Genomic DNA, 24,255 nt, shown 5'->3' with positions numbered 1-24,255 from the left:
CCAGCTTGTAGTGCGCGGCTATGTACTTCTTGATCGCCTGCAGCGACGACCCGCCGCGCTCCTTCAGACTCTTGATGGCGGCCGTCACCATCTCAGAGGTGCGCGGGTGCGCAGGCTTGGCGCGCGGCTTCTTCGCAGACGACGCAGACTTGGCCTTCTTCGTAGTGCCGGTGGCGGCGGGTGCCGCAGCAGTCTCGTTCGTAGCCGCCTGATCTGCCATTTCGACGACGCGCGTAACACACAGCGAGAGCGAGCGGGACGGCAGGCACGCAAGCACAGCACAGCAGCAGAGCAGAGAATCACTTTTTTTTTTTTTTTTTTTTTTTTTTTTTTTTTTTTTTTTTTTTTTTTTTTTGGTGTGTTGTGCGTCGGCAAGGGTACTACCTCCGGAGGAGGTTGGCCCCTCAAGTGTGCGGGGTAAGGATTGCTTATTGGGGACACCATTTATTTTACAAAAATGGGACACCTTGTTTGCTTTGGAGAGCCTTTGGGCACATTATGTTGGTCCTTTAGGCTCACGTTCTTGGTATTTTTATATTTTGTTGAAGGTTCGTTGTTCTGATGGAGCTGTTCTATTGATTTTTTCCTCTCTTAGTTGTCTTGAAGGATGGAGAGTGGAACTCTTACTTTTTGCCATTGGGCTGGTTCTGTAGTTGCTAGGTCCTGTAATTGCTGCGTGGTAGGTCTGAGCCTTTCAATCTTTTCGATTAGTCTTCTTGTTGTGGTGATGATTTGACTGTCGACGGTCGGCATGTTAAGTTCTTCATGTATGCGAGTAGTCCTCGTCCACCATGGTGCATTCAGGATAAGTTTTAGACATCTATTTTGCAGTGTTTGGAGTGGTTTTCGATTTGTTCTGCTGGTTATGCCCCACGACGAGCAGCCGTAGAGTATCATGGGAATTACTATTGCTTTGTATATGTTTAATTTCGTTTTTTGGAACATTTCCTTGCTAGCCAAAAGAGGGTAAATGGAGTGAATGGTTCTTGAAATACGTAGACGTTTTTGTTCAATATGCTGCTTGAAGAGCATTTTGTTGTCAACTGTTACACCGAGGTATTTGACGGATGTTTTCCATGGTAATTGCGTTCCATTTAGTTCGATTTGGTCGTGAATCTGTGGGCGCCGGCGTGTAAATAGTATGGCAACTGTCTTCTCCGGGTTTAGTTTAATCCTGTTTCTTTTGGCCCATTTTTCTGTAAGGTCCACTTGTTGTTGCAGTCTAGTTATTGTCGTTGCTAACCGTCGGTGCGTCTCGAGGAGTGCCGTGTCGTCTGCAAATTGGGCTATTGTCGAAGTTTCAGTTTTTGGTATGTCATTGACGTATACTGTGAATAGGGTCGGCGAGAGCACCGAACCCTGCGGTATTCCTTCTTGTAATGTTTTTCGAGCTGAGTGTTTGTTATCAATTTGAACAAAACATCTTCGGTCCTGTAGAAAACTGTCAATGATTTTAATGTAACATTCGGGTATGTCTGTCTGGTCTTTTAATTTAGTTAGTAGGTTGTCCTTCCACACTTTGTCATATGCTTTTTCAACGTCTAGAAAAACTGCGGCTGTATATCGTGAGAGGTTCATGTTTTTGGTGATGTGTTCTGTAATACGGAGGATCTGGAGTTCGGCTGATAGTTTCTCTTGAAATGCAAATTGTTCTTGTCGGATAATGTGGCCATCGAGTAAAGGTTGTCGGATTCTTGGTAGCAGGATACGTTCCAGGAGCTTGGACATCGTAGGGAGAAGGCTTATCGGTCTATAGTTCTGTGGTTTCTTCAGGTCTTTTCCAGGTTTAGGTATCGGTACTATTTTAGAAATCTTCCATGCTTGAGGAAAGTATTGGTTGATTAGGCAGGCATTGATGATTCTGGTGAGCAGGACGAGAGGTTTCCTTGGCAGGTTCTGGAGATGAATGTTGGATATGAGGTCCGGTCCAGGAGCGGAGTTTTTTCCAAGTCGGTTGATGATCGTTTTTAATTCAGCTGGAGTGGTAAGTTCTGGTAGATCGCGCGGAGGTGTCTGACGGATATTCTGTGCTGTAGTTGTGACATGTTGTTGATATTGTATGATGTCGGGTTGTAGGTTTCCAAGTGGTTCTATGGTGTTTTGCTGTTCATATGTGGCTGCGAAAAGTTCTGCCTGGCTAAAAGCATCGAATATGAGATTATTATTATGAAGTAAAGCCGGTTTGTGTGTTTTCGTACGACGGAGGTTCTTGATGAGTTTCCAGTCATTTGTATTACGAAGTTGTAGTGTACTCATGCGGTCTTCCCAGACTTCTGCTCTCCATTCCTGTACTCGGTGATGGATTTGCTTTTTTAGTCTGTTTAACTGTCTTCTGTCGTCCGGGTTTCGAGTGTGGAGCCATCGGCGTCTAGCTGCATTTTTCAGGTATTTTAGATCTTGTATGAGTGGTGGCAGATTGTGAGTGTTTGATTCCGGAAATATTGTAGTTGCAGAAGCTTTTTTATATGCTGTTTTAATTTTGTCTGTTAACAATCCGATAGCTTCTTCTATTTTTTGTGTGGTAGTTAGGTCCAATGTGGGACGAATGTTGTTATTCAGCCATCTCTGAAACTGGTCCCAATTGATAATGGTTTTGTGTCGTGGGTGAGGCGGTTCTATTGCATTTCCGATGTGGCCGATTACTGGTAGGTGGTCAGAAGTGAGGTCTTGAAGGGTTCGGAGATGTAAATCAGGATCGAGGTTCTTGGTTATACAGATATCCAGGACGTCGGGTTGCTGGCGGTGATTGAATGGAATGTAGGTGATGTCTTGAGGAGCGGAAATTACGGCGTTCAGTCTTCCTTGTAAGTTATAAAGTGTGTTTCCACGTGCATTGTTCCTTCGCGAGTTCCAGGTAGTGTTTTTAGCATTTAAATCACCGGCCAGTAAAATTTTATTGTTATTGTCAAATATTTGGAGTAGGTCGTTTTCTTCGAGTGTAACTCTGGGGCTGAGGTATGCAGCCACCAGGGTTACTTTCCCTTGTGTTGTTTCAATTTTTACGATTGTGGCTTCTAGAGATGTCATCTGTGGCGTGATTTCCGGGTTGTGTCGAATATGAGATCGAATGAAGATGGCTGTTCCGCCTCCCCGTCGATTAGTCCTGTCTGTTCGGTGGCATATCATATTGCGAAGTTTAAATGACTGTGATGGACGTAAATGAGTTTCCGTGGCAACTAGTATGTCAATCTTATTGTCTTCAATAAATTCATTTAGTAAGTCTGCTTTGTTGTGAATCCCTGACGCATTAAAATTACAAAAACGGAGGTTTTGGCTCTTAGTTGGTCTAATTTCCATTGTCGGTTGCAAAGAATTTCATGATTCCGCCGACAATTGCCATTACTTTAGATACTAAGTCTGGTGCAGTCATGAAATTTTGAAATGTGGTGGTAATGATTGAAATGAAGTTCGTCCACTGTGAATTCTTCCAGAAATTTGTCATATGATTTAGGAAATCGAGGAAGGAAGCAGGTCCAGTTGACTGGTTTGAGGTTGAGGTTGTTGTCTGGTGAGCCTGGGTGGTTGAAGGTGATTCCTGGGTTGTCTGAATATTTGTCCATGTTTTCCGTCCTCTGCGGCTGGCTTCGGCTGGAGTTGGCATTGGTGTGTGTTTAATGGTTGGTTGGATTGTCGCTACTGTGGGATTGGTGGTTCTTGGTCGTTGTGCGTTGTATATCCGGATTGCTTTCTGAAATTCTTCGCAGCCGCGAAAAGATGCGGGGTGGCCGTCTTGTTTGCAATTAACGCAGTGTGAGGTGGCATTAACTGGAAGGTTACAGTCTCGTGCTCTATGTGCGCCACCGCAGCGGACACAGCGAGTGGGCATGGAGCAGTAATTTGCAGTGTGGAAAAATCCCTGGCACTTTTTGCATTGCGGAGGACCATCTTTGTTCTGGTATGATTCGACTGTTACTTTCGTATCAAGGATGTATCGGACATGGTAGATGGCATCGTTTTCTGGTTTCCGGTCAAGCGTTACACAGAATACATCCATGGGTCTGAGTTGTTTCGTGTTATTATCTCTCTTCTTGTATTGGTGGACGTTGCGCGGCATAAAGTTGAGGTCTCGTAAGTCTTTATCTACTTCAGCTTCTGTCACTGTTTCAGGTAGACCTTTGATTACTACTTTTAACTGTCTTTCGTGCTGTGGTTGGTGCGTGAAGTTGGAAATGTTGTGGTGCTGGAAAAAGTCGAGTGCTGTTCTTTGGTCCTTCAATGAATCGAAATGGTACTTGATTGTATCTCCTTTGTAGATCGCCTGTATTGGTCCGTCCATATGTTTCTTGAGTGCGGCATTAAGCGTTAAGTAATGTCCCTTGTACTGAATTGTGATAGGCGGGATTCTTGGTTTTCTGGCGGTGGCTTGGGGAGCAGTTGATGATGATGGAGTTGGATGGGGTGCCGGTACTGGATTTACATTGCTATTGCTTCTCTGAGGTGGAGGTGAAAGAGGTTCAAATCTGTTTTCAATCTGGATGGAGAATTGTTTGTGTGGTACGGTGTCATCTTCTGTGTTTTTCCTTTTCGCTGTTTTACGTGGGGGAGGGGTTTGGAATTCCCCTTCCCCATCGTCCTGTTCCATGTCTTCTGTTTCAGAGATTTCAGAGTCGGATGAGCGGTAATATTGTGAGCAGTTATCGTCGTCATATGTTTGGTTGGTGTCTTCATTTGTTGAATTTTTGTCAGTGTCCGAACGTGGTGCGTCGTGATTGGCTGGTTTATCATTTCGAAGTGTCTCCATGTTGTTGTCTTGTTGTGCTTGTAATTTTTGAATCTGCTGTCGTATTGCTAGTTCTACGTCTGTATCTTGTGTGGTGTTGGAGTTAGGCTCAGACCTACCCGCGAGCTCGGCCTCGGCCCTACTACTAAATCTTTGCCTCGAAGGCCGCGGACGTACAGCGCGCGGGGGGCCGGCCTGCTCCCGGTCGGGCCCCCGCGTCTGAGGCCCTGGGTCTTCATCTTTCCCTGTACTACTCATTACTAGTCCCAGCTAGTCCGGGCACGTTCTCCTGCCACCTATCTCGCCCTAACACCCTGACGGCACGACAATTTTGCGCTCCGATCACCAGGTGCGAAGTAATAACGCCGCCCCTAGGTGATCGACACACAGCACAAGCTGCTCGGAGTCCGATGCAGCTCGGAGTCCGATGCAGAGAATCATTTTTTTTTTTTTTTTTTTTTTTTTTTTTTTTTTTTTTTTTTTTTTTGTGTCACGTGGTGTTCTACAGTTCCTTCGGCTTTGCCGAATCTACGTGTATTTGTATGGTTTGGTTTGTTGTTCTCTGTGATTAAATTTTTATTTACAAAAACAAAATCGTAGGCATTGGAGGGCATGGTCGGTAACAATGAGGCCTTGCGGCCCCCGACCATCCTCGATTTTTGAGGCGTGGGTTCTGTGCAGTGGGTGCAGCGGGTGCTGCTTCCCACTGCTTTCCTTTTGTGAAGTTTTGCCAGTCGGCCGCTCGGCGAGATGAGGTCGTCGTTCCGTGGCGGCCGCTGTGCCCGTTGTTTCGCCGCTTGCCCACTGGGTACGGCGTCGTACATTTGAGGATCTGCGTCTTACTTTAACATTAATTTTTTAAAACATTTGTCAAGTGGTTAACTCTAGTTTATTCTATATAGCTAAGGGTGGTCGTGCAGCCGACAGAGAGTGGGGGAGGGGCTTGGTGATTACATCTTAGACTTAGTTCTGGTCCTACGCTAATAATCAGCAAGAAAATTTAAAACTAACAATTAATGCACAAATAATAGACATGTTCCTATTTCCTATTGGTTTCTACCTCGGGAGCATGGATTTTTAAGGACAATTACAGTGTATTATGTTAAACTAAAACGACATCTTATTAACTATTGTGTTTTTACTATTGCTTACTACTTCCTTACTAGTCTACGGGGGCTTCTATGATTCGGCGTGGCACTCTCTGCCTGTGCCACGTTCGGGGTATCACAGTACCTGTGCCCCTGAGTTGTCTGCAGTTTTCTCTGGTTTGTTCAAGTTTGTCAAACAGTGTCGTTACCAGTCTTTGCACTGTGTCTTGTATCCTCTCGACTTCCACTGTTTCATGGAGTTCTTGTACGGGTGTCCACGGTGGGGCGTCCAGAATCCACCTTAGCACTTTATTTTGCACCCTTTGCAATTTTTTGTGGTTTGTCTGGCACGTGATTCCCCACGCAGAACACCCGTACGTTAGTGCTGGGAGGACTGTTGTTTTGTACAGTGTTCGTTTAGTTTCCATCCACATCTCCCTGCTGAGGAAGAAGGGCAGGAGGGCTTTTGCGAGGTTTATACCTCTCTCTCGCTTTTCCCCGATGTGAAGGTGAAACAACATCTTTTTGTCTAATGTTACGCCCAGGTATTTCACGGAGTCTCTCCACGGTAGTTCCTGGGCGTTTAGGGACAGCTGGTTTCTGAGTACCGGCCGCTTCCTTGTGAAGTAGACAGCTGTAGTTTTGTCTGCGTTTAATGTCATTTTGTTTCCCCTACACCAGTCTTCTACCATGTCTAGCTGCCTTTGGAGGCGTGCTATGTTTGAGTGATGCTGCCTGCCACTCGTGTAGAAGGCTGTGTCATCCGCGAATTGGGCTATCCTGGCATGCGGTGACAGGGGGATGTCGTTTGCGTATATGTTGAAAAGTGTAGGTGATAGCACCGACCCCTGGGGTATGCCGGCCCTCAGGGTCTTTCTTGAGGAGCGTTTTCCGTCTACCTCAACAAGGAACGTCCGGTCTGTCAGAAAGCTGTCTATTAGTTTTGTGTACACATCGGGGATCGTCGTGTTGTGGTGTATCTTATAGGTTAAGTTGTCATGCCAAACTTTGTCGTAAGCCTTTTCCCAATCGAGGAATACTGCTGCTGTTGAATTTGTGTAGTTGAAATTGTGTGTGATATGTTCTGTTAGTCGAAGGACTTGTAGCTCTGCAGAGACCTTTTTCTGGAACCCAAATTGTTCCGGTCTGATGGTTTCATCGTCTATGAGACATTTGTTGATCCTGTCCAATACTACCCTTTCAAGTGTTTTCCCCATTGTGGAGAGTAAACTGATTGGGCGGTGGTTCGCCGGTAGTTTTGGGTCTTTCCCTGCCTTTGGGATTGTAATGACTTTTGCTGCCTTCCAGGCCGCAGGGAATTTTTGTAGCAGCATGCAGCTATTTATTATGCGTGTTAGCAGGACTAGTGGTTTCCTAGAGAGGTTCTTTAGATGCAAATTTGAAATTTTGTCTAGTCCTGGTGCGGATCTGCCCTTTCTGCAGGCTATTATTTTCTTTATGTGTGTCGGTGTTGTGAGTTCTGGTGCTGTTTGTGTCGGTGTGTCTCGGAGATTTTGAACTGTTTGTGTGACATTCTCTTCCTCAAGTTGTTCTGCAGCTGTGAGGTCGATCTGTGGTGTTGTGTTTTGCTCCTCGTACGTGTCCGCAAACAGTTCGGCTTTCGACAAGGCATCAAACACGGTTCCCTGGGGTCCTAGCATAGCCCTTTTAGCTGGTCGCTGCTGTCGAATGTGTTTGACTAGTTGCCACTCGTCCTGGGTTTGGAGGCAGAGTGTCTCCATCCTGTCTTCCCAGGTTTCCGCGCGCCATTCTTTCAGCCGCTTTTCAAGCTCACGAGACAGTCTGTTCATTTCTCTCCGCTCCCGCGGGTCCCTGCTTCTTTGCCACAGCTTTCTGTGTCTGTTTTTCTGGCATCGAAGTTCCCGCAGTAGCGGAGGGAGTTCTGTTTCGTGTCTATCCGGTAGTGTTGTGGTTATCCTGGTCTGTTTTATGGCTTTTTGTATCTTGGTAGTCAGGTATTCGACAGCGTCGTCCAGCTTTTCCTCTGACGACAGGTCCAGTGTTGGGTCTATTGTGTCTGTGAGGACCCTGCGATACTGTTCCCAGTTCATGTCTATAACTCTTCTCGGAATGTCCGGGATAGAGTTTAGCCTGCGGAGTTTCACTAGTACCGGATTGTGGTCCGACGTTAGGTCCTGGATCGTATCTAGCGTGACGTCGTCTCCAATGTTTTTCGTCAGCAGTACGTCCAGGACGTCCGGTCTTTGTCCGGCTATGAGTGGGACGTGTGTCGCGTCGTCTGGGCCGCGGACGATGTAGTGGTACGCGTCCTCCAGTTGCAGGAGTTTTGTTCCTTTGGGGTTCGTTGTGCGGGAATTCCACGCTGGATTTTTAGCGTTTAGGTCCCCGCCCAACGCCACCCTTTGGTGTCTGTCGAAGATCACTCTGAGGTCTTCTTCCAGTAGCTGGCGGTTTGGGGCTAGGTATGCTGCCCCCACCGTCAGTTTCCCTCTTTCTGTGTTTATTGTGACCAGAGTGACCTCGATGTCCTGCACTGGCGGCGCGTCCACCACATCGTGTGGGATTTTCCGTTTTAGGAACACGGCCGTACCGCCTCCTCGTTGATTTTGTCTGTCTGTGCGGTATCCCGTCATGTTCCGCAGTTTAAAAGTATCGCAGGGCCGGAGGTGTGTTTCGGAGACTAACAGGACGTCCACATTATGTTCCGAAATGAACGTCTGTAGCTCCGTCTTTTTGTTTTTGATACCGTTTGCATTCCATATGCAGAGTGTTGTGTCAGTGTTTTGTCTGCCTCGTTGCGCCATCTTTACATGAAAGCACTAAGCAGACCCTGTAGTATTATTTGTGTCTTTTCCGTCCTGTCCGATGTTCGACGGAGCGCGTTTGCCGTGTGTAGTATTGTTGTGACGATGTTTGTGTCCTGCTCGAGGGAACGGATTGTGTTTATGATCACCCATAGGGCGTCCACGAGCAGTCCTTTCTCATTTGTGTGTGGTGTGTCAGTGGTTTCCTGTTTGTTTTGTGTTGTCTCTTTTTGTATTTGTGTTTGTTTTCTCGTGTTTGTCTGGGTGTGATTTGGTGTAGTGTCGGTCGGTGGTGATGTTAGTGCCTCTCTGAAGGAGCGGCGGCGAGGTGTTGGCGTGTTCTTGTCTGTGTCTGCCACCTCCGCGTGTGCGGCTGCGGCAATGTCCGGATGGACCTGTCGTCGCGCAGGGAGAGGTGGAAACTGTGGTCTTGTTTGTTGTGAGCGTGGGGGGCGTGGGGAGCGTGCGCCCTCTGCTGTGTGTGTGTCTGGTCTGTCTGCTCTGTGTGTCGCTTTTTCTGTTTCGTCAGTTGTCGACTGTTGTATTGTTTCCCCTGTAGTGGGGACTCTTTCTGGGAGGGTTTCCCTGTTTGTTTGGTCGTCATGTTTCGTCTGTGGTGTGTCTCTTAACACCTGGTTGGGGTCTGTCCTCGTTTTTCTTCCGTCCTTTCTTTTGTCTTGTCGGGGTTGTCTGTTTTTCGAGGGCGCACGCTGATTCTGCTGTCCCTCTGTCGGCTGTCTGGGGCGGTGTATGTACTTTTGGTGTTCCGGGCAGCCTTTCCAAGATGCTGGGTGGTCTCCGGAGCACAGTACACATTTTGGCGGTTCGCTCTCTGGCTTCCGGCAGTCTTTTGTGGCGTGAAGGCCCGCGCACTTTACGCACCTCGCCGGCATATTGCAATAATTTGCCGTGTGCGTTAGGCGCTGGCAGCGGTGGCACTGCGCGCGACCTTCCTTGGGACGGTAGGTTTCTACCGTCACCTTTGTGTGGAGGATGTACCGCACTTCGTATATCCTCTCACCGCCCGAGCCGCTGGGAAGGGAGATTTTGTACGTTGGCTCGCGGATGAGCCTTCGTGAGTTGCGTGCTCGTTTTTTAAATTGGTGCACGTAAGTAGGTCTGAAACCTATTTCTACAAGAGCCTCTCGTAGTTCCTCCTCTAGTACTTGGGCTGGTAGGCCGTGGACGACCACGTGTAAATCCCTTTTCTCGGGCGGTTGGTGGTTGTAGTGCGGTACCTCCCTTTCTCTTAGAAAGGCTGCCGCGGCGTAGTAGTCACTTAGGGACTCGAAATTGTACTTTACTGAGTCACCCCGGAAGATGGCCTTTAGGGGGCCTGATATCTTGTCTTTTATCGCTTTGTTAAGTTTTGTGTATCCCTCTAGTTGGTACACCACTATTGGTGGGACATTTCTGGGATTTGTCTCGTCCTCTCCGCTGTCGGTGGACTGTTGCTGACCCTCGACGGCGGGAGTCGAGTTGTCGTCGTGCGACGTAGCGGTTGGAGCTGCTGATGTTTCCCTTTGTGGAGTTTGTTGTGGTGGCGGCGGCGGGTTGACGTCTGGGGTGGCGGTTGTCTCGCCTTCCTCATCCGAGTCCCCCAAGGCATCAAAACGGTTGGGACTTTCGAAACTGTGCGGTAGTTTTGTGGGGATTTGTGATTTCCTTCTCCCTGCCCCTTGCTGTTGTCGTGGGGTGGAGTTAACTGAGGTGTTTGTCATCGTCGGTCTGCTCGCAGATGCGGAAGTCGACGCGACGCGGTTGTTTGGGCTTTTACGCGTGGGTTTCGTGATGCCGACGCGGGTGCCTTTTATGTTCTTTGGTGGTGCGGACAGAGCGCTATTTTGGCGGCTCTGTCGGGCTGTGTAGTATTTTGCGCTTGCCGGTTTGGCAAGCTTCTTTTTAGCCATTTCTTTCGCTAAAAATTCAGTCTCCTTTTCACGTCCCCGCTGTTCGGCCGGGGAGAGGAGTTGTGGTGTTGTGTTGTTTAATTGGGTCTTTTCCCCGTCTGGTGTTTTGTTTCGTGCCAGTTTTGGCTGGGGTCCAATTTTCCCCATTTTCTGGCTGGTGGAGGGGGTAATTAGTATAGCTCACGGAGAGGGCATTTTCTCCTGTGGTTGTGTGGGAGACTATTTTCCCTGCTCGCGAAATTCACTTTGCCCTAATTTCTTTAGCCTGGCCTGGCAAAGCGCGGGCTTGTCCCGCCGCGGCAGGGGCCCTGACCTTGCAGCGTTCCCTATGCTATCAAGGTCCCTACTATTCCGGCTTTCCAGAATATCTCGCCTATCTGTTTTTCGGTACGAGTGGGCACGACAATTTTGCCTCTTCTTTGGCGTCCCCGGCGGCGTAGGCGGCGGCTGAGGCACCCCAGCTGCTGCGTGGCGGAGCGGCGCGGCGTGCGGACGACCTCACGCTACGGCGGCTCAGCCTCGAGTAGACAGAGAATCACAAGGCCCAGCCAGTGTCGCGGGCGGGCGCGGACGGCCGAGAGAGCGGCCGCCACTCTGCGCGCCGCCGCGCCGCGCCTCCCGCGCTTGCTACCGCCCAACGTCCGACAGCCTGTGCGGAGCAGCCCCAAACCTGCGCCACAACCGCCCGCGCCTTTCAAACCACCGAGGATGGGGCTACACACAGCCACACCACAGTCGCCAACCAGTCGCCACGGCAGCGCCGCAAACCACGGCCAAACTGCAGCTACCGCGCGCTACAGCCTGGGTCGGCCCGCCGAGAATCGCCGCCCCCGCCCAAATGCCGCCCCCACAGCCCCAGCCGACGACCCGCCACAATGGCCAAACCTTCGGCAAAACTCCCACACCGTCGCCGCGGCAGCCCGGCCAGCGCGGCCGGCGCCACAGCCACACAAGCCGAGGCGTGCGGCGATGACGGCCGTGCAAACGCGCCTCCGCCGCCCCATCGCCTTCCGTCGCCCTCCCGCCGTTTCCCGATCGGCCCGCAGCCGTCGGGCCACATCGCGCGCCGTCCTCCTCCTCTCGCCCGCCAACATTCACAGCCGTTTCTCAACAATTGCCCGCCGCAAACGGACGCCGCCTGCGCAACAGGCGCCGCCGCCCCTCGCCGCTTCCGACCCAACCCCTCGACCGAGGCAAACCGCAATCCGAATCTACAGACCAACCCAATCTGCCGTCAAGCACACACGACAGCCGACCTTACACGTTACGCGTTACACATTACGTTTACACGTCTACGTTAGGTTAGGTTAGGTGGACGTGGGTTAGGTTAAGGGGACTTGGGTTAGGTTAAGCGTCAAACTTAGGTTAAGCATTCAAACACGTCAGGCGTCAGAGGTTAGGTTAGGTTGGGTTAGGTTAGGTTAGGTTAGGTTAGGTTAGGTTAGGTTAGGTTAGGTTAGGTTAGGTTACACGTTAGGTTAAGGGGTCAGTGCTAGGTTAAGAAGCGTCAAACGTAGGTTAAAAAAGCGTTCAAACGTGAGGCGTGAGCCGGACAGCTTACCTTACGTAGACGTTAGGGGCTCACAGGCTGAGCTCACCTCGCCACACCACAGGTTAGGTTCGGTTCGGTTCGGTTCGGTTCGCTCGGCTCAGCGTAAAGCGCCGAGGTCAGGGTTACGTTCGTTCACCTTCGGGCGCCACACTTTCGGTTGAAAGGTCGCGACGGGACGACGTCGGCAGGCACGCCGCAAACGAACAAAAACGTACAGACGACGTCGGAAACCGCCGACAGACGGGGGAGCAGCACGACCACGACCAGACACCGAGCGCGAACGAGACACACGCGAACCACCCCCACCGGCCAAAGGGCACCACACAACAACCCAGAGCACCACGTGTCGACACCAGAGCAACCCGCCGCTCACGCGACATGGCTGGCACCGAAGGGCAACCGCCCGCAACTGCGCTTTCCGCGCCGGCCCGGATGCACGTCGTGCTACAACAACACCACTACCGTACACAGCCGCTGTTCACAACATCACTATCAATGGCGCGCCCGCGGCTCGCCGCCGTCGCAGTCGCAGCCCCAACGCCAGCACTTTTGCACCACCATTCACACGCACCGCAACACAGCTCGCCGACACAGCCGAACAAAACAAACACCACACAACAACAGCAACAGCAACAACGCCGCCGCCTCTACTTGTGCCGGCGACCCACCCCGCCGATGGCGCACCTTTCGCCAGCCGGCAATCGACACACACGCACCCACCCACCGGGGCCCAGTGCAAAAAAAAAAAAAAAAAAACACACAAAAACAAAAAAACCAAACAACACAAACGACACGGGAAGCGCACACCGCCACTTCGCGCGCACGCCACCAACCAGTCGTCGTCTCAAAATAACAAACACAAACAAAATAAACTAACAACTAGGGCAACACAAAACAAAAACGCCTCGCACGAACCGCCCACAAAAAGGACAAGCACACGCACAGCCTCTGCTGACGACCACGACGCAGCGGCACGCTGCTCCTGTCCCGCGCCCCGCGCCCCACTCGATTCACAACTCACGCGACACCGTCAACGACGGGCTCGCTTCCCGCAACCTACCACCTTTCCGCCACGACGCACAGCCCCAGCCCCACCCGACGACGCCCGTGGCAACGACTGCACTTTCACCACCGCCTCCCCCTTCCCCCCCAAAACACACACACACACACAGCCAGCCAAAAACGCACTCGCGACCCACACATGCACGTGCATCGGCACACGCCAACCAGTCAACGTCGACAACCACACGCAAGGCTCGAAACGAAACCGGCGTCCTTCCACGTTGCCATCAAGCTACGCGACACAAGACACAAGGAACCAACACAACAGCCGGCCCCACTAATTCCCACTCTCACGCCGCAAAAAGCACACCGAAACCGCCAAACGCACGCACATTCCCCTTCGCACTGACACCACCGACCGGCTCGCTACCACACACCTCTCGGCAGCCGTTTCACGCAAATTCGCCACACCGCCCACACAGTCGACAAGCGCCCGCCCTGTACGGCACACGCAACGACGCAGCGCAGCAAAGGGCGCCCGCAACACATACCTCTCCGCCGCCCGACGCGCCAACCGCCACACCACACCGCCAGCCACTCGCAAATTGTGCACTGCCACCAGCCACACGTCCAACACGCCGCGCCGCCTCCGGCCACCCGCCAGGGGGCGCTCACGTCCGCGACAACAGCGCGGCCCGCCGGGCCGGGCCGGGCCGAACCGAACCGAGCCGCCGCTGCTCTGCACTCGGCACGGCCACACCCTGCTGCAGACCGGGCTCGTCCCTCTGTACGCGTCTGCCTGCGCATCAACACAACACGACCTTTTTTTTTTTTTTTTTCTCTCTACCGCCATCCCTCCTTCTCGCGTTTTACTCGTTGTTGCAGCAGCGGCGCACACCTACACATCCACAGCCCCAGCCGAGCCGGCCTCACCTCAGGGCCCGCCGCCAGCGTCTCCTCCTCGGGCACAGGTGCGGTGCTGTGGCCGCCCATCCAACCGCATTGCTGGCCGTCCAGCCACCAGGCGTTCCCACTGCCGCGAGCCACGCCGCGCACCGACCCTGCTGCAGAAAACGAAGCATAGCCAGAGACCGACCGATACACAAAGCAAGCCGTCGCCTCGCCTCTTGTCCTTCCTGCCTTCCTTCCGCCCCCGCCCTTCTCACACCACCGCCTCTCCACTTTCGCCCCCCCCCCTCCTTTTTTTTTTTTTTTTTTTTGTTTTCTTCTTTCTTTCTTTCTTTCTTTCTTTCTTTGGCCCTCTCTCCTTCCCGCCATGGCGGTTACGGCACCGCCTGCAGCGGCAGATTTTTTGCGCCCACACGCCTACTCCTACCACCATTAACCTTGCCCTGCCCTGCCCATCAACGTCGCAGTCGAACCGACGCTTGCCAACACACTGCCCACGTTCCTTTCTCTTTTCGGCCTACGCCCATTACGCGCCGCCGCCACAGCACCTTCCCTTCCCACAACACACCGACGTCATCACACGCACCCAAAACAGGGGCCACGACCGTGTTCCTCGCCCACTCCCATCCCGCACGGTACGCACATTCCCAACTACTACCGCGCACCCTCCCTTTCCAATCTGTGTGTCTCTGTGTCTGTGTCCTGTCCGCGCGTGACGCCTCTCAACATCCGCCGTCCCCCGTCCCGTTTTCGCCCCCATGCCGTCGTCGCGCCGCCTCCTCCCCGTCCACCGCCGCCCCTGTCCGCCCCGCACCACACCATACACCGCTGCTTGTCCCGGCCGTTGCCACCAAAGGCGCCGACCGCAAACGCGCCACGCCGCAGCCCCCGTGCGTCTCGCGCTCGCTTGCATCTCCGTGCCGACGCTGCCTCTCTTCCCACTCGCACTCGACCTCGACAACACAGTCTTTGGCTCCGCCACTGCGTGTTCCGGTGGTACGCACGCTGCAACACGTATGTATTCATTACCAGAGCGATGGCGAGGCATGACAGCATCTCTGTCTGACCAGAGAGTTCTTTATCGCTGCTAGTCGGCGCTTGGACCGCGCCAGACGACAGTAGTGGCACGCACCGGGTCGCCAGGAACAGTTGTTATATATATTGTAGCGCGAGTCGGGAGAGGTAGTAGTCGGTCGACAGTAGTAGCGGGTGGACGGTTGTACTGAGCGGGCGTCGGCGGCGTGCTCTGCTCGTCTCGCGACTCTGGTCACGGTTCGGGACGATGTATAGTATATTGTGTTATAATCAAAAAGGTGGTGTGACGCTGCATTGCGCAAATCTGATAACGTATGTTCATTGTACTTCTTTTGTTCAACAACAAAAGCCCCACTATTACTTTTTTTCTAAAGTAACTTTTGTCTCTTAACGAAAAACATTCACTTTTTAAAGACTACTTCCTATGGCATTTCCCTCCAAGGAGTGCAATTAATTACCAGCCAGCACTCATTCATTGCACACAGCTGTGTAAGGGGTATCTACAATTGAGGAGCGGATATAAATGCAATTTTTTTGTTTTTTTTTTGTGTGTGTGTTGTAACCTCCCAGCAAAATTTAAAATAATGGACAATGTTATTTACGGATGCTAATGGACATTGCGCTAATTGTAACCTCGCCCACAATGAGAGGTATTGAAAATGGCAACAAAAATGTGAAATTCGCAATCTGACTCAAATATAAAGTCTTCACACAACATTTACAAAAGTCCGTTCAGTGACAAGAAACTTCAATTAAACCGAAATATCGGTCTTTGGCCCTGTGCAAAACAATCAGAATTAAAGTCTTACCTCCGAATAAATGGATGTCACATTTCTGCTCTGGTTGTTGCGCAGCGCTTGGAGGAACTGCATTGCAAATAATAATATTCTTTTTTTTGTGATTTTAGTGACATTTTTCTTCAAAGACGTGGAATGAAATGTGAAGTGCAACGAACTCTTTAGTTCAATAAAAAATTAAATGTTTGAAAAATGCTTTTGAAATAAAAATTATTATTGGGGAACTTGTTGGAGAATAATTACAATTTTTCATTATCTAATGATTATATTAATTAACAGTATACCTTATTCACCATCTTGACCAGTGTTGCCGACCGCCTACATCACACAACCGCACTCGGCTGCTACTACTGACCGACCGCTCTGCATGACGACTATTAGCGTACTGCACGCGACGACTACTGACAGAGTACAGCCCTCAACTACACAGAGCTACGGACTCGCAACGACTACTGACAGACTGACTGACTGAGAACCGCTCGCAACACTCGCGCAGTCCAGCGCAAACTCTCTGGTCACAGATGCTACAATGTCTCGCCATCGCTACTATGTTACATACGTGTTTCAGTGTCTTTTTCATTGGGGTAACGATCTTTGGCTCTTTTTATTCTGAATACAGGGCCAAAGGTCAACGCTGCTGCCCTTATACAATTTATCAGGTTTCATTATGTCTGTTGCAATGTTACATACGGTTCACTCTTTCATTAATATTATCGTTGGGTTTGTTTTGTAGGGACGTTAACATTCTGGCACATTTTTATTATCATCGGACTCTCTGCTATTTGTGCAGGGAGGTTATACCTGGGTCCATTTCCATTTCCATTTACATTTTAATATTGATAGACTTTTTGTTTTCTTTTTTGTTTCTTGTTGTTTTTTTTTTTTTTTTTGTTTTGTTTTTCCCGCTCTCACCACCACCGCCGCATCACGCCTTCCGTTTTCTTGGTTTCTTTTCTGTTCTTCAACATCACCGCGCCCCATTTCCACACCACAGCCATCAGCCTCCAAGACGGGCGGGCGCAGTGTGCCATTTCCGGCGCACAAGCACACCCGTACGGTACTCTCCTCGCCCCCACGCCACCAACAACACAGCGACCACGCGGCTTTCAGGCATGGCACGGCACGGCACGGCACCGGCGAAATGCGCCGCCCCCGCCCCTCCGCGCATCCGTCCGTCTCGCCACGTTCACTGACAGCCGCGTCTGCGGCTACACCACGACAACCACAACACAACACCGCTCCCCTCCCTGGCAACTCACATTGTTTTTCTCCTCCTCTTTTGCACAAACCACAACGCCGAGCACAGGCGCAAGCCACCCACACCGCGCCCCTCCCCGTCCCGTCTTTGGCCGCCGCTCCTCGTTTCCTCGTTTGCCCCCTCCCATCTCCCGAAATGCCATGCCAGCAGCGTTACGCATGCCCCTCCCCTGTCCACACAACACTACCGCCTAACGAACAGCCTTTTCCGGGCCACATGCAGGGCACGCCCACCTCCAAACACTGCCAATTCACGGACGCACACACACACTTTCCCGACACCTTTCTGTACGGAGGGTGCGTCATCTCGACCGTGACAGAGTGACGGCAACTATCGACGATCCATTTCCCCCCACTGGTAAAACATGTCCACTAACACCTACATACATCATTCAAGTACACAGACAATAGCATACACACAATGGGAGGGCACACGAACATGGACGGCACGGCACTGTCATACACTCTTCCTCAGAACCATATCAACAAACGTTACGTACATCCGGGAAAGCGAAAGCGAACGCGAAAGCGAAAGCAAAAGCAAAGGCAAAGCCCAATGCAGCCGTCAAAGGTAACGTTCACCACGGCAGACACTTGCAGCCGCGCCGCCGTTAAACGCATTTCAGTGCGGCTCCAATACGCCTCCGACACGGGAACGTTCCGTTGCTCTACGAATGCGTTTCCTCCCCTTTTTCCCTTCCTCTCTCTTTTGCCCCCCCTCCTTGCACTCTTGCCTCATTCCTCACGTTCTGCCCAGACATTCGACCGATCAAAGTCAACCTTTCGTTACCGTTCTCAGCGCGACGGTGTACAACAGTATGACGGGTGTGCCCAAGACTTCGGTTCAGTTGCGTGACGCCGGTCTATCGCGCCGATCGACAGTTACTCAGGGGGCGACGGATCGGACCACGTCACCGACACACAAAACACTTTCAAACAAACAAATACATACCGGATGGACACAGACAAACACGTGTACAGACATTCGCCAAACAAACGACCGCCGCCGCCGCCGTCGTCGTCTAGCGTGCATCTTGAATGACGACATCGGTGTGCGTGCGTCGTACGCAATCAGTCAGACACGGCTATCAAACATCAGAGTCGAATGGTACATCATCGTGCGTGTCGCCGTACACGTACAGTACAATACAACAACAAAACAATGCGTCTTAATGGCACGTTCATTTCAACGTCACTCACACACCTCCACGCTGCAGTTACGTCGCACCATTGTCAAACTCGGCGTACAGCAAAGGGAATAGTGGGCGGCAAAAAAAACCAAACAAAAACATTTCACATTTCACCCTCGCCATGTATGATGTGCAAAAAAACAAACCCGCAAACGGCCGTCGTTACGGTGACACAAAAGTCGCCGATCACACTGTCCCCCCTCGCAGACGGGTAACACACACACACACACACACACACACCAACAACACCAATGGGTCAAAAACCACGCCAACGAGGCGTGCCACCATTCCACGCCACGGCGACCAACCTCGTGGCCGTACCCCGCGCAACACGCTTTGACGCGCCCCCCCACCCACAATCAAAATGCACACATACATCACAGCCGTCCACACAAACAACAACAACAATTCCGCCCTTCCCGCAAAAGGCAAGTTGGTGGCCCTGAAAAGGGCCGTTTTGCCGCTCTCGCAACGGAGGAGCCTTCTCCATCCTTCCTTCCATTCCAGAGCCACCTCCTTACTTGGAGCTCGTGTACTTGGTCACCGCCTTCGTGCCCTCGCTCACGGCGTGCTTGGCCAGCTCGCCAGGCAGCAACAGCCGCACAGCGGTCTGGATCTCGCGGGACGTGATGGTCGAGCGCTTGTTGTAGTGCGCCAGGCGAGAAGCCTCGGCCGCAATGCGCTCGAAAATGTCGTTCACGAAGCTGTTCATGATGCTCATCGCCTTCGACGAGATGCCCGTGTCAGGGTGCACCTGCTTCAGCACCTTGTAGATGTAGATGGCATAGCTCTCCTTCCTCTTGCGCTTCTTCTTCTTGTCGCCCTTCGAAATGTTCTTCTGCGCCTTGCCAGCCTTCTTGGCGGCCTTCCCGCTAGTCTTGGGCGGCATCTCGAACCAACGTACGGCAGCAGCAACACCAGTAGCAAGCGCTCCGCTCTAGTCAGCGTCTCCCCACACAGTGGCACCCGCCGAGAGAGGAGTGTCGGATGGGTACTAGACCCCTATATGCTTCAAGGCCCGGGACAAGAAGTCTCTTCCCTTGTATCTGATGTTTGGTTGTATGGGTGATGGATTACGAGCTCGTAGGAAGGTGGTGGCTTATGGATGAGGCAGAGCGTTAGAAGTTGAAATTAGAGCGTTAGATGTTGAAATTACGATCGATGATCATTCGTGGGAATTTGCTTCTAGGGTCTGGGGGTACATTGCCCAGTGACTGGATGAGGGGATGGGGTGAGGATTGAGTTCTTGTGTAGAAAGTTTCTGCTTGTCGTTGGATGATGTGGGTAATCTTCGTGACATTGTGTATTGTGTAAATATCAGTGTTAGGTAGGAAGCGGGGTGCGTTGGTGGCTATTCTGAGGAATCTGTTTTGGATGGTTTGCACTCTTTTCATGTGTGTGTCTGCAGTTGTGGCCCAAATTTCTGATCCGTATGTGATGACGGGTTGGATCAGTGCCTTGAAGAGGTTGAGCTTGGTTTTAATCTGAAGACCGTTCCCTTTGATGAGTGGGTACAGTTGATAGATGAGGCCTTGGCCACGGTTGTAGATGTGCTCAACGTGTTTTTTGAAAGTCAGTCTGGAGTCGAGGATGATTCCCAGGTATTTGACGTGTGGTCTCCAGGGTATCGGTGTTCCATTGAGAGATAGGTTTGCATCTTCTGGGATGGTTTTAAATGTGAACATTATGGCCTGCGTTTTGTCTGAATTTATAGTGATTTTCCATTTGAGGGCCCATTTTTGTATATCCTGGAGGTGTTCCTTTAGTTTTCTGGCGATGTATGATAAGTTAGAGCTGCTGCGAAATATCGCCGTATCATCAGCGAAGAGGGCTAGCTGCCCCCCCATCTGATGCGGGATGTCATTAGTGTACAAGGAGTACAGTGTGGGACCCATGACGGAGCCTTGGGGTACTCCTGCAGCAATTGGTCTGAGGTTGCTAGTCGTGTTGCTGATGGCAACGAAGAATTGCCTATTGCTAAGGAAGGATCGGATGATGAGGGTGAGGTGGAGAGGACAATTGTGGTCTAGGAGTTTGGAAATGAGTCCCGTGTGCCATACCTTGTCAAACGCCTTCTGTATGTCCAAGAATATGGCACCGGTGCTGTGGCGGATTTGACGGGCGTTACAGATATGTTCGACCAGTCGCATTGTTTGGTGGACGGTGTTGTGGTTTTCTCTAAAACCAAATTGCTGGGGGATGATAATGTTGTTGACGGAAAGGAAGTGGTTTAGGTGGGAAAGGATTATTCGTTCAAGAATCTTCCCTGGACAACTGAGGAGGGAGATTGGGCGATAGTTTTGAGGGAATAATAGGTCTTTTCCGGGTTTTGGTAGAGTGATCACCCTGGCAACTTTCCAGGGTTTTGGGAAATAGGAGAGATGAAGGCAGGCATTGTAGATTTTCGTTAGGAGATCTATGGAGATAGGAGGAAGGTGTTTAAGGTGGAGGGGGGATAGCTTGTCGGGACCTGGGGATTTCTTGTTTTGGAGTACTTTGATAAAGTTACATACTTCGTCGGACGCTATTTCGGGGAAGTGGGTTGCTACAGGAGCCCTTAGCCGCCGGGTCACACTTCTGATGATTGTTTCCTCGTGAGCGTCGGCTTCAGGGTCGTCCGTTTCAGGTGTTGTGAATTGTAGCTCCAGCGAGTTGGCCATTGCTTCAGCCTTACTCTGGTTGTCATAGACTAGTCCGTTTGGGCCATGAAGCGGTTTGATGGGTGCTGGGGGATTTTTTCTAGCTTTTGTGATTCGCCAGAGCTTGTCGGGGTTATCTTCAGTTTCTTTGAGGGTTTCCTCCCACCTCTTGCTATTGTGATCTTGCAATTCCCTTTTGATCTGTCGGCTTAGTTGGTCTGCTCGACGTCTGTCAGAAGGGTCGCGGAATTCTTGCCACCGTTTTCGGAAGTACTTTTTGTCAGCGAGGAGGTCCTGCAATTGTTGCGGTAGGAAGGATTTGGAGGTTTGATGGGTGATTATGGTGGTAGCTTTTCTGTGGCTTTCTGTGATAGCTTCAGTGAGGGATGTTATTGCTTGATTGATGCCTGCTTTAGAGTTGATGATAGGGAAGTTCGGAGTGTTGTTGGTCAGGAAAGCGTTATAGCGGTCCCAGTTGGTATGGGAGGTCTTGATGGTGCGTGAGTTTTCATGGTGGTGGCCATTGCCGCCTAGGGTGAGGAGGACAGGATTGTGATCAGAGTCTAGTTCGTTAAGTACCGAGAGGGAAGTGTTCCAATCGGTGTTTTGTAGGAGGAAGATGTCTAGGATGTCGGGACGGATGTTCGGGTTGATGTGGAAGTGGGTAGGAGTGTCGGGAGCCGCAACAATTACATTTCTCCTTGATTGGAGGAATTGGTGCATGAGTTGTCCATTCCTATTGGTTGCTCTGCAATTCCATGTGGCGTGCTTAGAGTTAAGGTCACCCCCCAGAATCACAGAGTGGCCCAGGTTGAGTAGAGATTGCAGGTCTCGTAGCACTAACCTTGGGCCTGCTGGCGGATTGTATGCAGCTATTAGAGTTGCGGGTTTGTTCTGGATTTTTAGTTCTATTGCGGTGGCTTCGGTCCTGGTCAGGTTTGGGAGGTCCAGCCTTCTGTGGGCATGCCTATTTTTAATAAGGATTGCAGTTCCGCCACCTGGTCGGTCGGCCCTGTCGTCTCTGTAAGTTGTGTAGTTCCTCACTTTAAATGTCTGGCCTGGTTGGAGGTGGGTTTCCGTGATGAGTGCGACGTCAACACAGTGTGTGTCTAGGAAGTCCTGAAGAGTCTGACGTTGAGTAAGAACGCCATTAGCGTTCCAGTTTATGATGTTGAATGGTTTGGCATGATTAATCTGATCCATTAAAGAAGTTAATGGCTGCTGTGCAGATGATACTGATTTTGGAGAAAGTATCAGTTGCTTGTCGGAGTTCAGCGACCGTTTGTTGGATGGTGGCCACTACTTTTTTGATATTTATCTGTGTAACCAGCCCTAGGAGCATTTTGATGTCTTCTCCAAGGCCTGGGGATTGTTCTGGTGCTGGTGGTTGTTGTTGAGGCTGCTGTCTAGTCCATGGTGATCGTGGCGTGAAGTTTGGGATTGGTTTAGGTTGATTGCGAAGTCCTGGGAATTGGGCTGCGTCTGGGCGGAATTCGGGCCGTTGCTGTTGCGCAGGGGCCTGTCTGTTTGTCTTCCTGGAGGTCCATTCTGCTAGCAGTTCTAAGTATTTGGGACACTTGCGATAGCTAGCCGTGTGTGCACCTTCACAGTTGGCGCATTGGCACCCGCCGCCAGCCGCCGCCGCACCTTTACCAGCTCGCCCTGTTGCGGCCGCCGACCAATGGGGCGCGCGCGCAACCGGCCGCCGCACCCGAGCCCATAAAGCACCCCCACCCCGGCTGCGCCGGCACGCACTCCGCTGCTCGACTCGCTGCCGCTCGCACCGGTCGTTTTCGTTTCCGTTTCGTGTGCACCGTCGCTAGCCCATCGCCATGTCCGGACGCGGAAAGGGAGGCAAAGTCAAGGGCAAGTCAAAGTCCCGCTCAAGCAGGGCTGGGCTCCAGTTCCCGGTCGGCAGAATCCACCGCCTCCTGCGCAAGGGAAACTACGCAGAGCGCGTCGGCGCCGGGGCGCCCGTCTACCTCGCCGCCGTCATGGAGTACCTCGCGGCTGAGGTGCTCGAGCTGGCCGGAAACGCGGCCCGCGACAACAAGAAGACGCGCATCATCCCGCGCCACCTGCAGCTTGCCATCCGCAACGACGAGGAGCTCAACAAGCTCCTGTCGGGCGTCACCATCGCACAGGGTGGTGTCCTGCCCAACATCCAGGCCGTCCTGCTGCCAAAGAAGACCGAGAAGAAGGCCTAAAGGAGGCCAGGCAATCGCAGCGCCGCGTGCTCCCCTGCACGCAACGCGCTTTGCCGGCTCGGCCCACAACAATCGGCCCTTTTCAGGGCCACCACACACACCTACGTCCAAAGCAAAATTTCAGTCGTCCTCGCCGCACCTTGTTTTGTTTTAACTTTGCACTGTCACAGCACAGCCGCCGCCGGCGCACGTCCGCCATCTTGTCGTCCACACAGCCCGTGTGGCCCAACACACACACACACACACACACACACACACACACACACACATTTTGCACGGTCGCAGTCGCCTTCCAAACCGACAACGGCAGCAATAATGACCATTGTTAAAGGGAGGCGTGTCGACACACCGCCCTCCACTCCCGCGCGCAACGGCCGTCGACACGAACGAAACAGCTGATCCGGCCGCCTATGCCCACACGCCTTGCCTCGGAAACCCCAACGCCGCCGCAAACAAACACACAGAGACAAACCACGCAAGCAAATAATCACCGCCTCTCGCACAACAACACACAGCCCGCCATCTCCGTCGCGATCGATACAAAGACACACAATAACAAACACACAAACGAAGCAGCTCCACACACAGCCAGCCACATGACACGTTTCCTTTCCTTCTCCCCTCCCAGTCACATCACGTCGCTCAAACGGAAAGAAAGAAAGAAACAAACAAACAAACAACACAGCGCACACACGCAGCAACAACACAGACTCTTTCGCACTTTTCAACTTCCGAACAGTGTGGTGGCCCTGAAAAGGGCCGTTTTCTAGTCTCTCCCACCCACAAGCACGGCCGCGGGAAGGCCAGCGCCCGCTGCGACGCAGCCTAACCGCCGAAACCGTACAGGGTGCGCCCCTGCCTCTTCAGGGCGTACACCACGTCCATGGCCGTCACAGTCTTGCGCTTGGCGTGCTCAGTGTACGTCACCGCGTCGCGGATCACGTTCTCCAGGAACACCTTCAGCACCCCGCGGGTCTCCTCGTAGATCAGACCAGAGATGCGCTTCACGCCGCCCCTGCGAGCCAGGCGGCGGATGGCGGGCTTCGTGATGCCCTGGATGTTGTCGCGCAACACCTTGCGGTGCCGCTTGGCGCCACCCTTGCCGAGCCCCTTTCCTCCCTTGCCGCGGCCTGTCATCCTTCCTTCCTCGGGCAAAGCAAAAC

General features: G+C 51.9%; 1 protein-coding gene across 1 annotated transcript in view; it reads right to left on the bottom strand.

Moving 5' to 3' along the window:
• LOC124545544 overlaps positions 1–10,315 on the bottom strand; it is a 90,201-nt gene extending 79,886 nt beyond the window's left edge. The window contains exon 1 of the mRNA XM_047124491.1: positions 9,894–10,315. Coding sequence (XP_046980447.1) covers positions 9,894–10,315 — 422 coding nt within the window. The remainder of the gene's footprint in view (positions 1–9,893) is intronic.
• Between the last annotated feature and the right edge of the window lie 13,940 nt (positions 10,316–24,255).

This window comes from Schistocerca americana, chromosome 8 (genome assembly GCF_021461395.2).
Source record: "Schistocerca americana isolate TAMUIC-IGC-003095 chromosome 8, iqSchAmer2.1, whole genome shotgun sequence".
Lineage (NCBI taxonomy): Eukaryota > Metazoa > Arthropoda > Insecta > Orthoptera > Acrididae > Schistocerca > Schistocerca americana.
The sequence above is the reverse complement of the archived record's forward strand: the minus strand, read 5'-3'. Positions and strand labels throughout refer to the sequence as shown.